The 13,845-nt window shown below is 39.7% G+C and overlaps 1 protein-coding gene across 3 annotated transcripts in view; it reads right to left on the bottom strand.

The window, feature by feature from the left end:
* RUNX1 (RUNX family transcription factor 1) overlaps positions 1-8,463 on the bottom strand; it is a 210,797-nt gene extending 202,334 nt beyond the window's left edge. For 2 of the 3 annotated variants that reach the window (XM_077818817.1, XM_077818835.1), the window contains exons 1-2: positions 8,349-8,463; positions 8,051-8,167 (exon numbers count right to left, since the gene is read on the bottom strand). In XM_077818817.1, coding sequence (XP_077674943.1) covers positions 8,051-8,108 — 58 coding nt within the window. In that variant the 5' untranslated portion in view covers positions 8,109-8,167; positions 8,349-8,463. Of the gene's footprint in view, positions 1-8,050; positions 8,168-8,348 lie in introns of those variants that run through there. The other variant, XM_077818826.1, reaches the window with a different exon arrangement.
* Positions 8,464-13,845: the final 5,382 nt, after the last annotated feature.

Raw genomic sequence — 13,845 nt, 5'->3', positions numbered from 1 at the left:
TAAACTATTCCGAGTGAGTTTTGGGTTCACTGGAATTTGAAACTCAAAACTAAATATATGGGGTAAAAAACCCAGATAGATCAAAACCATAGGACATGGTTTCACAAGTCTCTGTGAAGTGAAACTGACAAATTTCACACAGCTTTCCTCACAAGCAGAAGTGGTAAGCACTGAAGATGGTATGAAGGATGAACTGGAAGCATTCCTGTGAGGGTAGCAACTCTAAGTGTTCTCTACTTTCTCAGACTTATGATCAAATCTACTAATGCCATTTTAGGATATTTCAAATATCTGCATCCAGTTTCATAGCGAATTCTATGTTTTACACTAATAAATATCTTGTACTTAAACCTGTAATTTATCCTGCTGGGACCAATGTGGAAGAAAAGTCATTTATTTTGAAGACTTTATATTGGCAACCCAGAAATTTCTAGCCTCATTTCCAGCTCTAACTCTCAATTTAACAGAGGTAAATCTGCTGTATATGGTGCTCTTCTAGGGGCTAGACAGGTACTTGTTCAGACAAGTCTGAAGCTATCAAATACAGGGGAGATACCAAATTACTACAGGCCTTTATGAGAGTTATATTAGTTTGTCACAGCTCCATATACATATTATATACACTCATAAGATCAGAAGGGAGGTGGTGGCGAGGGCATTAGTGTAATATGTGCTTGTGGCTTGTCATAGGAACATAGGAATTGTTTACTGAATTAGACCTGAGGTACATCTAGTCCAGTATCCTGGCTCTGACAGTGGCTAGCTCCAGAGAGGAAAGCGTAGTAATCCTGCAGAAGGCAATTTTGGAATAACCTGCCTACAAGAGAAAATTTCTTCCTACCCATCAATTGGTAGAGGTTGGCTTATGCCCTGAAACATGCGGGGGGGGAGGGATTATAACACTTCCAAAGCTCCTGTTCTTTTAAGTCTCGCTATTTTAAGTCTGAATACTGTTATCCATATAAATGTCCAGTCCTTTTACAAATCCTGTTAAACCGTTGACCCCAAAAGTATCCAGTAGCAATGAGTTCCAGAGGCTAACAACACATTCTTTGAAAAATTATTTCTGGTATAGCTTCTCGGATACACATGAATTTACATCAGCTTGAGGACTTGTTTCACAATGTTCAATGTGCTCCTCCTCACCATAAAGAGTAAGGACTGGAGGTGTGTCTGTAATTTTGAAAAAAAAATCAGACCTCACTCTGAATAAACTTATAGATTTTCAAATTGCAATACACAAAGTTGTATAAAATCTAAAGGCTTCAGCGAAGGGATTGTGTGGTATGTCACTAGCTCTGACTGCACTTTGAAATCCTAGAGAATACTTTGTTAATATTAGGAGCCTTATGCTAACATATTAATTGCACCAGTAATTTCACACAGCTTAATTGAAACCAAAATCCTACTTTGAGGCCTGCAGCCTCACAGTGGATACTGAGGGATTTGGTAGGACTCAAATTTAAAATGCGGTTACATTCAGTGATGTGTATACCTTTTTATTCAACACTGATTTGCTTTCCTATTCAGTCAAAGTCGCTTGCTTTAGCTTCTCATTCTGGTGTTACAGCTGCAGGGCCAACACAGCTATGGGTGGGTGAGCCAGGGTCTGTTCTAGTTCATCTGAATTGTTAACTCAGTTCTGACTGCAGAATCTTTGTTGCTTTTCAATGAAACAGGAGCCAGAAAAAACTCAACTTGACTTTGTTGTGTTTTCAGGGCAAGTTGTTTTTGCAGGGCTGGCCATTAGAAATATCCCCTTCAATTATTATAAACTGAGCAAATTTGATCTGAAAAATTTTTGAGAGATAGATGTAGATGACATGATGCCATTTTTACAGTTAGTTTTCAAATTATAACCATGGTCCACCCTCTGTGAAGAAAAAGGATTTCCATTCCCCCAGTAGATGTACTCCAATGCTGTATCTTTGTATGTAAAGTGAGCATTCAAAAGGCCTGATTCCTCTTCTCTTGCTAAGCTACCTTTATGCCACCGGAGCAGTACAGGGGTGCCTTGAACTAGCCCTAGCAGGCTGTTGGGGATTGCCCCAGCACAGGAAATTTCAGCCCCTCCCAAACCCCTGGACATCCAGAGCGTGTACTGGCACCAGCTGTGGAGTATGGGCATGATGGGGGCCAGACCATGATGAGTTCCCTGATCCCCAACTGGTAATATGGTTCCATAATGTTTTATAGTGGAGATTTCAAAGACGAGGCTAGACACAGAGAATATAGCTTCACAGATTCCTCAGTAGTGGTTCCACTTAAGTTTTAACAGCAATTATGTCCATTTATACATAAATCAATAGTAATTTCTCTCCCATGTTTAGTTGTAGATTCCCTCTTCAAAGATAATAGGCTAAAGAGAATGTCTGCTTCTGCTTCACAATAAAATACTTAATTTACCTTTCACCACCATGAACTTGCCAACATCATAGGATTATAAATGTCATTTAAACATGAGCATATTGTTCTTATTATGGTCAATTAGTACTGAAACTTTGCTGTGTAGAACCAATACAGGACTACACATTGGCCGCACAGCCAGCACTAGGCATAGGCAGACTAAACAATTGCTTAGGGCCCTGAGCAGCTGAAGGGAGCCCCTATGTGCTTTTTTTAGTAAGTGTTGGGGGGGATGGGAGCCAAAAATATTCCTGGTTAAGGCCCGCAATGAGCTAGCACCACCTCTGATTGGCAATAAACTGTGCGATGCTCCTCCAGGTTTTAGATCTGTCAAAATAATGCAACTTCTCTTGCATTAATGTTGTACGTATTGGCAATATATATATATATATATATATATATTAGATATCTTTACTTCCCACTGGACAAGTACATCAGAGCTAGAGTCTGGTTCTCTGGTTGAAATGTAACCCAGGGGCACTGTTGGTGAAAGGATAAAGAGTGAGACAGTCTTGGGTATCTGTAAATCAGTCATATCCACTGGCTCGTGAATCCTGTCTAACCCTGCCACCACAGCACATCACTTCTTTTACGGCTTGCTTAGACACTGAATTTAGTGTCCAGGCCCAGTATATGATCTTTCAGTCTTACTAACCAGAAAATTAATCTTTTATTTAAGATACTTTACCTTTTCTTCTCAGTGATTCCTGTGTTCTGGTTTCTCAATGTTATACAAGCCTTTTAAATAAACACACACATGCACACACACACACACAGTCACTCACTCGTGTGTGTGTGGATAGATAGATAGATAGATAGATAGATAGATAGATAGATAGATAGATAGATAGATAGATAGATAAAATGAGTCTAACACAGAGGGGAGGCTGTGTAAATCAGACATTGTGTATGCTTTTTCTTTTATTACACTGTGGTTTTTATGAGATTCTTTAGTTCAACTTCCTTTTCACAAGATACACTACCAACTCTATAGTGCTCACACTCGTCAACTTTTTGTTACAGTTCTGACAGTCTGCAAAGAACTAGAACTGTCTTTCCCTCTCCTCACCACTCAGTGGCAATGTGTTTTTTTTCTATTTTGAAAATATAATTGTTTTACTCACCCACAAAAAAAGTCACTGACCTGGGCAAGAGGAGGAATAGAGTTTTCCAAATTAGTATTAATTTAAAGTCAGATGCTGTATATCTCTCAGAGGAAAAAAATGTCTTTTCTACAGAGATATTTCCAATATTTACAATATATGAATCCTCTGAATAATGTACTGGGTTCTAGTGGGCCGACATCATCACTGTGTTCATTTATTTCTTTCCCTTCTGAAAATTCTCTAAGGATCAACACCCCCACAGATGAGCCATGCAGAGATCAGCATTTGGGAGGGAAGCAGAGTTTGGAATGGGAAACATATCTTAACACTCAAGGGGCCCCAAATATTAGCAGATTGTCTCAGAAGTCCATAGACTACTTTGTAGGTTGGATGCTATGCCATCCATTCTTCAGAGTTTTTTCTTTTCTTTGTTTTATTGCATGGCCATCCTTACAGGAAATGTTTGTTACAGTGTTGAATGCTTCATCCTGGAAATCAACTTTGCATGTGGCTATTCTCACAAATGTGCAATCCCCAAATGTATACATGCACCAAAACTATGTTAGAACTAAAAGTCTGATCATGGAAACACCACTAAGGCCGGCGATTATTACCATGAATAGTACCCTTGACTGCAGTCACTGAGTGTGTTTATTTACACTGCTAAGTATAAGCCATGCCACATATATCATTCAACATCTAGATTCAAAGAGCGATATCAAGAAAGCTATTCAGATAACCTGCTTTTATGGTAGGTGTTGGAGAAGCTATTATACCACCATTAGTCCAAAATATTTTAGAAACAAATATTCAGATGAAAGGTAGACTCATACCCTCTAACCGGAGAAGTTTTTGAGTGAGTCATAACCAGGGGATACACTTAATCTAGACTCAGATAATAGAGAATTTCTGATTAGACAGACTCTTTTGACCTAAGGAGAACTACTGACTTCCTGGATCCAACTGCAGGACAAGTCAGAGCCATGGACTTTAATGAGTAAAGATAAGCACATGTGTAAGTGTTTTCAAGATCTGGGCCTTAACTGCAAACTATTTAGAGCAAGGTCAGTAAGATTTCTGTACATTACTCAGAATAAAAGGGTCCCAATCTGGACACTACCATAATATAAATTATAAGTAATAAGACTGCAACAAGTCATGTACTTTTCTAAGAGAATTGCACCTATCCACAAGCTTTAAAGTGCCTTAACTAAAAAACAAAGAGACAAAATCCAGAAGCAACCTCTTCCATATATGGAAATAACTAGCCAGACCTCACAACAAAGGGAAGATGAGGAGATATAACCTATGCTTCCAAAATATTACGCTCCATGTTACATGCAACTTCCTAAAAACCTGTACAACAAGACTTGCGATTCTCTTTTTCATAACAAGCAAAATTATTAGGCTGCATTAGGTAATAGTAACATGTTTTTTACTCCAAGAATGCAAGGAAACAGCTTTCAAATCCCTATTTCTTATTTTATATGTTATTTAACCACAAGAAACTCCGAGGGAATTCGTTTTCATGTTCTCCCTGCTCCAAAAATATCATTGCTGTGACTTCATTGATACAACCTGACTGGAATGTTTCTAGCTGAGAGAAAACCTTCACAATAATAGGGGGTTACACAGGAGGAACAGACACAAACTACAACATAAGAGCCTTGATGATATAATCCCATATTCGACAGAAAGATGGGTTGACTGCTTTCTGCTGGCTGCAGTTTAGCAAGACCCTTTGGAGTACTCTTCCCTTAAACTCCTGCCATCCACCCCAAACTTACACTGAAATCATACCACTAGGAAAATAAGGCACTTCTTAGAAGTAGTCCTGACAAACATTTTAATGTGTTCAGCATGCATGATGCTCCAGCAGAAGTTTCAATACAGTCTTCATTTCTTTACCTAGTGGCACAAGGGAGGACCTGGTGTGGTGCGATAGAAAAAGGGCCATATCCTTTGTGGTGTACCACATTAAATTAATATGTCAGGCTTTCTAAGTCTGTCACTGTTCACAGACGGTGGAACAATTGTTTTGCTTCCCCACTCCCCTCTTTTTTTCCCAATTTTCACATAGTATCACGCTAAAAAAGAGTTATGGATTTCCTTCTGAGAGGACTGCATGGACTGATAAAGTAAATTCATGGCACAAAACAACTTGTTATTTTCCCTTTTACCTCATAATTTCACTTAAGAGAGAAAGTGCAATAAATTTTGGCGGGAAAAATAAGACTATTTTGGACATTTCTAATGACTAGTCTGTGTAAACACTATTGAGAAATATGGGTGAGAACAATTCATCCAGAGGAATGATTATTTTTCTTGCCCCGAGGCCCTAAACAGCACTTTTGTGAAGTATTTTAAATTGTCTGAAGTTCATTTAAGAAGAGGAAGAAGCAAAAAAAGAAAGTTTGGAAAACTCTCATAGGCTTTCATGTTTAAATGCTTTATTCTTTGGTGATTATGAAACAGTCACTTTCTAACTCAACTGAAGAACTGTTGCCCAAACTTTCCTAACGCACAGTTAGTGGGCCATTTTGATCTCACTTACTCTGGATATATACCAGAATAGCTGAGATCAGAATCTGCTCCAAGGTATCGATGCAACATTTAGAACAATGGGGTCCTGGTCCCAGACTGGGGCCCCTAGGGGTTACGATAAGATAAATAATGAATAATAATGCACAGTTGGACACTCTCGCTATGCACACAATGTGTTGGAGCTAAATTCTCTGCTAGTGTAAACTCGCACAGCTCTACTACCTGTAACGGCGCTTCAGCAATTCATGCCCGCAGAGAATTTGGCCCTTGGTCTTTAGTGTTTTACTAGCTTCCCTGACACTACTTAAATATGGTGCCTCGGTATAGCTCCTATTGTCTCCGGAACTCTGCTACAGGCTGGCTGGGCATTAGTACTTCAAGCACTGCCCCACAGGGTTCACTCTTCATTACCTTATCAAATGAACAAAATTTCCTCAATAAGTCTTCCTGTACTGCAGATAAAATAGCAAACAAACATTTGGGCGAGTTAGAAAAAAGGCTGACTAAATGCAGGAAGATCATTCTTGTTATTCTACCAATATTGCTTCCTTTGCTCCAAAGGAAATGCTAGTTCAGAAGGAGCCAGGGGAGCAGTTAGCAGCTTCTTGCTAGAGCTCCAGTATCTCTGCTGCAGAGGCTAGAAGATGCTGTAAGAATGTGTGACTCATACGGCTCATCATGATTGAAACCTCTTCCGATGCCAGTAGAAATCTACTTAAAACCTTTCATTTGCAGGGTAAAAAGAGAGCTGGAATGACATTTTTCTTCTGTACATTCACCCTGTTTTCAAATCAGAGGGGCCCCGAGCTGCAGCAGCAACAGGGTGCTTGCAATGTAGCTGGTTGTGACAAGGCAGCTGACAAGCCTTCCGCATTCCACAGCTCGATTATTAATATGAATAACTAATGACTCACGCTGACACTACCGAGGCCGGGAAACTTTCTGTAACTAAAGAGTTATAAAATGTTATTCTCCCACAGCACCACCACCAAATCGATGAGTGATCTGTGTACGGCTTTGCATTCGTTTCAAACTGAATATGCATGTCCCTGCACACATGGCTTGAAACAGTCAGAAGATTGGTGTTTAGGGGAAAGAGTTCAGTTGTATCAGGCTATTTAGGGGGCTAACTGCAAGAACGCAGAGACATTTCTCACGCTAGTCCACTTGCTTACTAATATGAATAACTAATGATTAAAGCATCTGATCTACCGAGGGCTGTGAGATTATTAGACCAGGCTTGTGAAACTTCTTTGTCACTGTCTGGAAAAGCCAGACTTCTCTGGAGGTTGCAGTTTCATTTTTTCCCCCCTGCTCAGAGGACGTGGAATGGCTTCAGCCAATAATTTAGAATCATCCGAGAGGGACATATCACCAAAAGCAACACTACGTGTATGGATCCTCTTCTTCGCCTGGGCTATGTGAGTTGCAACTACCTTCAAGCAAGTTTCTGAGCTTTTCTTACTTGTTCCCAGTAAGCATGCTTCTTCTTCCTTTACCCTGACTGACAAAGTAGCAAAAATGAGACAGCATCACGCTCTGCTGGCTGTACGTATGAGCTTGCTCATCATTCAGTACTGTACTGGTTTTAATCTGTGATATGTGCAGCATGCCGTTGGCTGTTACTTTTAATGGCTGTCGCTCAAAAGCAAAGATTCTGCCAAAAGAATCAAAAAGGTTGATGCTACTGCTATTGTAGTGTGTGGAACTCCGATGAATAGTATAACGTGCCTGGATTTACAAAAGGAAAATCTGTGAGGATGCCATGACTCTTTGAACAGCTAAAGTGAGTTACAATAATATCTCTAAAGAACTGACAAATAGTGAGCTAATAAAGCAATAACCTCAGACATTAGCTTCAGTAAGACTTTTTCAAAGAAAACAGAAGTGGAAAACTATATATTATAAGCATTTCCTGAAATGTGCAACAAGCACGCATTTTCTTAAACATAGGACAGTCCAAAGTATATTTAACAGCACTGAATAGCACTTACCTCTCATGAAGCACTGTTGGTAAGAAGGAAATGACTCAAATACGCTGTTTGAAGCCATAGTTTCCTCTTTAAAACTTATTCTTTCTTTAAAGTGGGGGAATATGTTATTTCTTTCACCTTGGGAAGTGAAAAAGTAAGAATGGTCATTGTTATAACCCTCCTCCTGGCCATTGCTTTCTATTTTATCTTAGTGCCTTTGAAGCAACATAAGCCAGATAATAAGATTCTTTTTCTAAAACAAACACTGAAATTGTTAAAAAAAAAAATAGCGGATCAGTTGTGGTTTGATGATGCTTACCACTCTACGAAACTCTGTGGTTTGCAGTCAAAACGATTTGCCCTGTCTGCTGACCAATATCCCGGACCCGCTCTTGTGTGACTGCCTCTGTACCCAACTTGTGGTTCTGTGGTTGTTTATGAGGCCCAAAGAAGTGTTTCACACAACCAAAATTACAAATTTAACTGTTCCCCTTTCCACAACCTGTTTCAATTGGTCTGTGCCGATCACATGATTTGAGTGATGTCGACTTTAAAAAAAACCCAAAACTTTCTAAGCAATGCCCTATCCACTCCACCTGCCCTCCCCTAGGCTGAGAAACAGAGTAGATTTTGCAGAGGGAGGGAAAAAAAGTGACTCACAGCCCCTCATTCTGGAAATGGTCTTGCTGATTTAGTACAACTCTGCTTGTTTTGTTGTTTGTGGTTTTTGGAACTACCGATTATTTTGATAGAGATTTCATTGCTGCTTATTCAATAGTAATTCAAACCCTGGTATTAGTCGGCTGCTAAAGGAGGACGCATATGTCATCATTTAAAACCTTAGGAATCAGCTGTAGGAAAAGTCTACTAGCTGTTGAAGAAGAATATAAAGGGATAAAAATCTGCAGTGTAAAAATTAAAAGAAGAGATTATGAATTTCAACCTATAGAATCTGGAACAAAGGGCTTGTTGAAGGAAGTCAGTCTGTATAAGCTGGCAACAAAGACTGTAAGTTACTGCCAAAGGGCCAAATCCTGTAGTCCTTTCCCAGGCAAAGCTCCCATTGACTTCAGAAGGAGTTCTACTGGAGTGAAAACTGAGTAAAGACTCATCAGTTTTTAGGATATAGTGAATAAGAGATTGATCAAAGAACACAATATTCTAAATTTCTGTCTAAAACAGTGGAGCTCCTTTACAAACAGAATAGCCCAGCCCATGCTGGTCTGACTCTGGTTAGAACACTACGGAGGGGGTGGGGGGGAAGCTACTTATGTCAGAACAATGAAGTGACTGTTATGCCAGCTATTGTTTCCTTTCTCACCTCTTCTGAATACTGGACAACTACCTTTTTGCACTTCAATGCAAATCAATATGATACCTCACACCTGTACAGAAGCTTGGAGCTCAACAGGTTTTTTAAGCTATTAAACATTTGCCAAGGAACCAGTAACAATAGAGGAAATGAACCAATTCACACAACACATCAGAAAGAGTATTGTCCTGCACATGCTACGTGACAAATACAGTTAAAAGTGTAGCCTGAAGAAAAAGTGGTACACATTTGTGATGTCATTATTATTTTGTATTGCAGTAGGTACAGGAGACCCCTATTTGGGTCATGGCCCATTGAACTGGGTGCTGCACAAACACATAGGAACACAAAGTTCCTCCCCTGAAGAGCTGACAATCTAAGTCCACAGTACTGCAATTGGACTCATGCACACAGACCCTAAAACCCTAAAACCCCTCTGACATCCATTGGGCTCCACACAGCAATAAGGATTCCCCCACCTGAATCATATCTCCATAACATAATAACAAACCCATACTTTCAATACTTTCAATACTTTTGGATTTTTCCCTACACTAATTTTGTTGTGTGAAAATAAAATCGCTTTCCCCCATTGACTTTGTCCTTTCCATTTGGCTAACATTGACTTATCTCTTGTGTTTCTAAAGCAGCTGCAATTTACATGGTGCTGTCGGCTTATTTCCTTGCTTGGTGCCTGAGTGTGAGTGATGATATAAGTTTCAACACAGAGCTGGGAACAGCATCAGGTTGGTAATTGCTATGTCTGAACCAGCAGAGGGAGCTCAGATGGGTCCTGCAAGAACGCTGGGATTGGGATGTGGACGCTAGGTATTTCCCCCCCCCCCTCTATAATCCATTAAACAAAAAGGCTGGCCAAATATTTAGAGTCCAAATTACTTAATAATAGAGCTAGATGAATAATGCAAAAATACTTCCTCCGATATTTGTTCTAATTTTCAGTGGTGCTGGAACAATTTTTATAGTGCGGGTGCTGAAAACCATTGGATCAAACTGTAAGGTAAACCCTGCCTATGATGGAAACCATGTTAAGCCAGGGGGTGCTGCTGTACTCCCAGTACCCTGACTTCCAGCACCTATCCTAATTTTTTAACAAATTCACTTTCATGTTTCCAATATTTTCTCCTTTTTTGTGTTCCCTTTCCATGAACATTCATCCAAATGGATTTTACTCTATGAATGCCCATTGGAAAATGTGGTTTACGCTTACCGCATCTGAACACTCATGAAAAGCAAATTCCAGATTCACTTTCCACAAGCCTTTTCACCAGAAACCTGGTGGTGAGGATTAAGCTCAGCTAATTAGAGAACAGCAACAGTATCATGGGGCTTATTCAGCCAATCATATACAGCAACACACCTCACAATTTGGCCAAACAAGCCACAAAAATAAGTTTTAAATTATTATTTTGATAAGAAACACAAGAAAGCCACAATCTGTTCACAGGCATTGAAGGGACATGCAAGATTCAAGGCAAAATTGGTTGAATAAGTTATTTGTTATGATTTAGCTCAGTTCTATTTGATAAAGTCATTTCAAAATCGGATGTGCGTTTCTTTTAGGAAGTTCTTACCAAGGGGATGCATGTTTTTCTAGTGAAATCAATGCATGGAAATTCTGGAGGGCTGTGGAGGGCAATGCTTGGACCAACTTACTTTTACAGAAAGTGGGGGGAAAAAATCAGTTTTGTCCACTTTGCCTGGCTCTTGCTTCTAACCCATTGTCTAGATCACCAAGTAAGAGAAGCTTCCACCAGGAGCCTTAGTAACTCAATGCTATAAAACACAGCAATGATTCCAGTCTTAAGGTATAACTAAAGCCACTTTTTATTTCCCTTGTTCTAATAATCAAAGGGATGGGAAAGCTCTCAGACACCCAGGCAGCTAGATACTCAGATAGCCATAGCATATGCTATAACGGCCAGCCAGACTGTGGGCATAGCACTAGGGACAAAGTGTCACTGCATGCTGAATGCGAGCTATGTTAATGCCTTCACCTCAGTCATTTGCCACGCCAGCCATGGCATAACTATGCTATGTGAGAAGCAACAACTGGGCTGATTTTAACGCCTCAGAATTACTGCAGATGATGCAAGAGAAAAAACGAAGTGTTTCAACATGTATCCTGCCACTGCAGTTTCTTCTCTGCTACAAAACAGCATCTGAAAATGCTTTGCTAACATCCACACACTTTGAACTTTAGGGAAGGGATCATAGAACAGCACACTGGAACCCAGATTTGAATGTTGTTTTTCAGGCCCATTCTAAACTTAAATTGAAGAATTAACTACTATATTCCCAGGCCTGTGTTATGCCAGTTAAGGAAGCTCTCCATTAATACTAACAAAGATGGGTTACACCTGGCAATTCTTAGCAGAAATTCTGAATGTGTTGAGGTATCGTTTTGTAGTGGTGTTAGGTAAAACGTAATGGAAATGCTATAGCTATAGTTATATATGTCATTATTTATTGCCAGGTTATCTGGCAATGTACAAATAAAGGAAGATGCTGAAGCATTTCTCACAACAACAATCCCTGCCCCAAGGAGTTTATGAAAATATTACTATGGGCTGCTGTCTAATTAAAATTGGTCTCCTAGATTTTTTAAAATCTGGACTCTGCCTCTTCTAAATAAAGTTCTGCATAACAATCATATGACTATTATCTTGGGTCCTTTGCTTTCTAATAACAGCTTTTTAACATTTAGGCAATATCATACTTAATTCTGGAAACTGACACATCATGAAGCAAATTATCAAGTGGCCACATGACACTATGAAAGAGCAAATTAATGTGCCAGTAGTCATTTGTTCAATTTGGTATATGGTGTATTGGGCAGGGGTCAAAGGTCTAATGATGTTAAAGAATTTATTTCCCACAGCTGACTGAGGAACATGACCCCATTAGCTAGAGTCATTAGCTGGAACATGACTTCAAGTAAATAGTTCTCGACATTGTACATGTCTGAATACTCTGAAATCTGACTCTAGGCTAAAGGTGAACATGTCCTCTTCAAACTCCGGTGGGGTTTCCAAATTTTGAAAAAGTAAAGAAGTCACAGGGTGAAACTAAACAGTTGAGATTTTAAAGGCAAATCCTTCTTGCTTTCAGAATTTCATTCAAAGGCTACATTAGGAACATGACCTCATTAGATGAATTATGTGAATATGTGAAAATGCCCACATCAACAGTATTTTTCTCTTAGGGTACATCTACACCAGGAAACAAAACCTGCGACTGTCCTGGGTCAGCTAACTCAGGCTTGTGGGGCCCGAATATCTACACAGCAATTTTCAGCCTGGAGCCAGAGCCCTGTAAGATGACTTGAGCCAGCCGTGGGTTTTTTATCCCAGTATAGACGTACCCTTAGAGTGCCCAATCTCTCTGTTGAAACTAATTGTTTCCTTGAAGAGCATAGTAACCAATGGCAAATCATCACCCAGCTGCAGAAAGCCACAAGCTGCTGAGATACCCAAGCAGAATGATTTGGGGATTACACCGGTCTGTCTCAGGAGGAGTCTCAAGGTCAGGTTTCCAGTTTGAGGTTTGACACAACAATGTAGGGAGGCCCACATTTTTTCCATCTGCCCTACAAGTGACCATTTGTACATAAACAAAAGGGTTTCTTTTCTCCAGTGACATCAGGCTCTCAGTTTTCACCCTCCTTTCAATTTAGAATCACTTTAATCCCTTGAGGTCTTCCAGACACACAACATACAGCACTTATTGGGCCCTTGGGTATAGTCTGCGTATTAGACACATCCTGTTGCTACAGTGAAAAGCAAGGGCCCATCCTCTCAGATGTGTGATATTTGGTGTGCTAATTAGTCATGGGCACCCCTCAGTAAGGTTTGGCTCAACACAGAGAAGTATAAATAAGTAGGGAAAGGCTTCAGACCAAGCTGCATGAATAACCACCTCAAAAAGGTAATTAGGAATAAGCAGAGAGCCTACAAAGAATGGAAAAAGGGCTTGATCAGCAAAGGAAACTACACCATGCAGGTTAGAAAACTTAAGACTAACGTGAGAATTGCTAAAAGTCAAGCTGAATTAGCTCTTGCTAAGGAAATTAAATAAATAGGAGGGTTTTTAAAGTTATATAAATAATTAGGAAGAGTGAGGTTGGCCTGCTATGTGGCATGGATGAGTTTGAAGGTAATCCAGGTATGGCCTAAAACTAAATAAATATTGTGCCTCGGTTTTCAATAAGGATGATAAATATGGACCATGTGCATGAAGGCATGAAGGTTGATAGAAATGTGTGTCTAGAAATGGAAGTTGCCACATCTGAGGTAGAAGAAAACCGTAAAGAGTTTAATGCTCTCAATTTGGAGGGATCAGATCATTTCCATCCCAGAAAACTGAAAGATGTGGCACATAAGATTGCTAATCCAGTAGCAAGGATTTTTTAAATAAACTACCTATTTGGGGGTAGTACCATATGACTGGAGAATAACTAACATTAGACCTATGTTTAAAAAAGGAG

The sequence above is a fragment of the Eretmochelys imbricata genome, chromosome 1 (genome assembly GCF_965152235.1).
Source record: "Eretmochelys imbricata isolate rEreImb1 chromosome 1, rEreImb1.hap1, whole genome shotgun sequence".
NCBI classification, from domain to species: domain Eukaryota; kingdom Metazoa; phylum Chordata; order Testudines; family Cheloniidae; genus Eretmochelys; species Eretmochelys imbricata.
The sequence above is the reverse complement of the archived record's forward strand: the minus strand, read 5'-3'. Positions and strand labels throughout refer to the sequence as shown.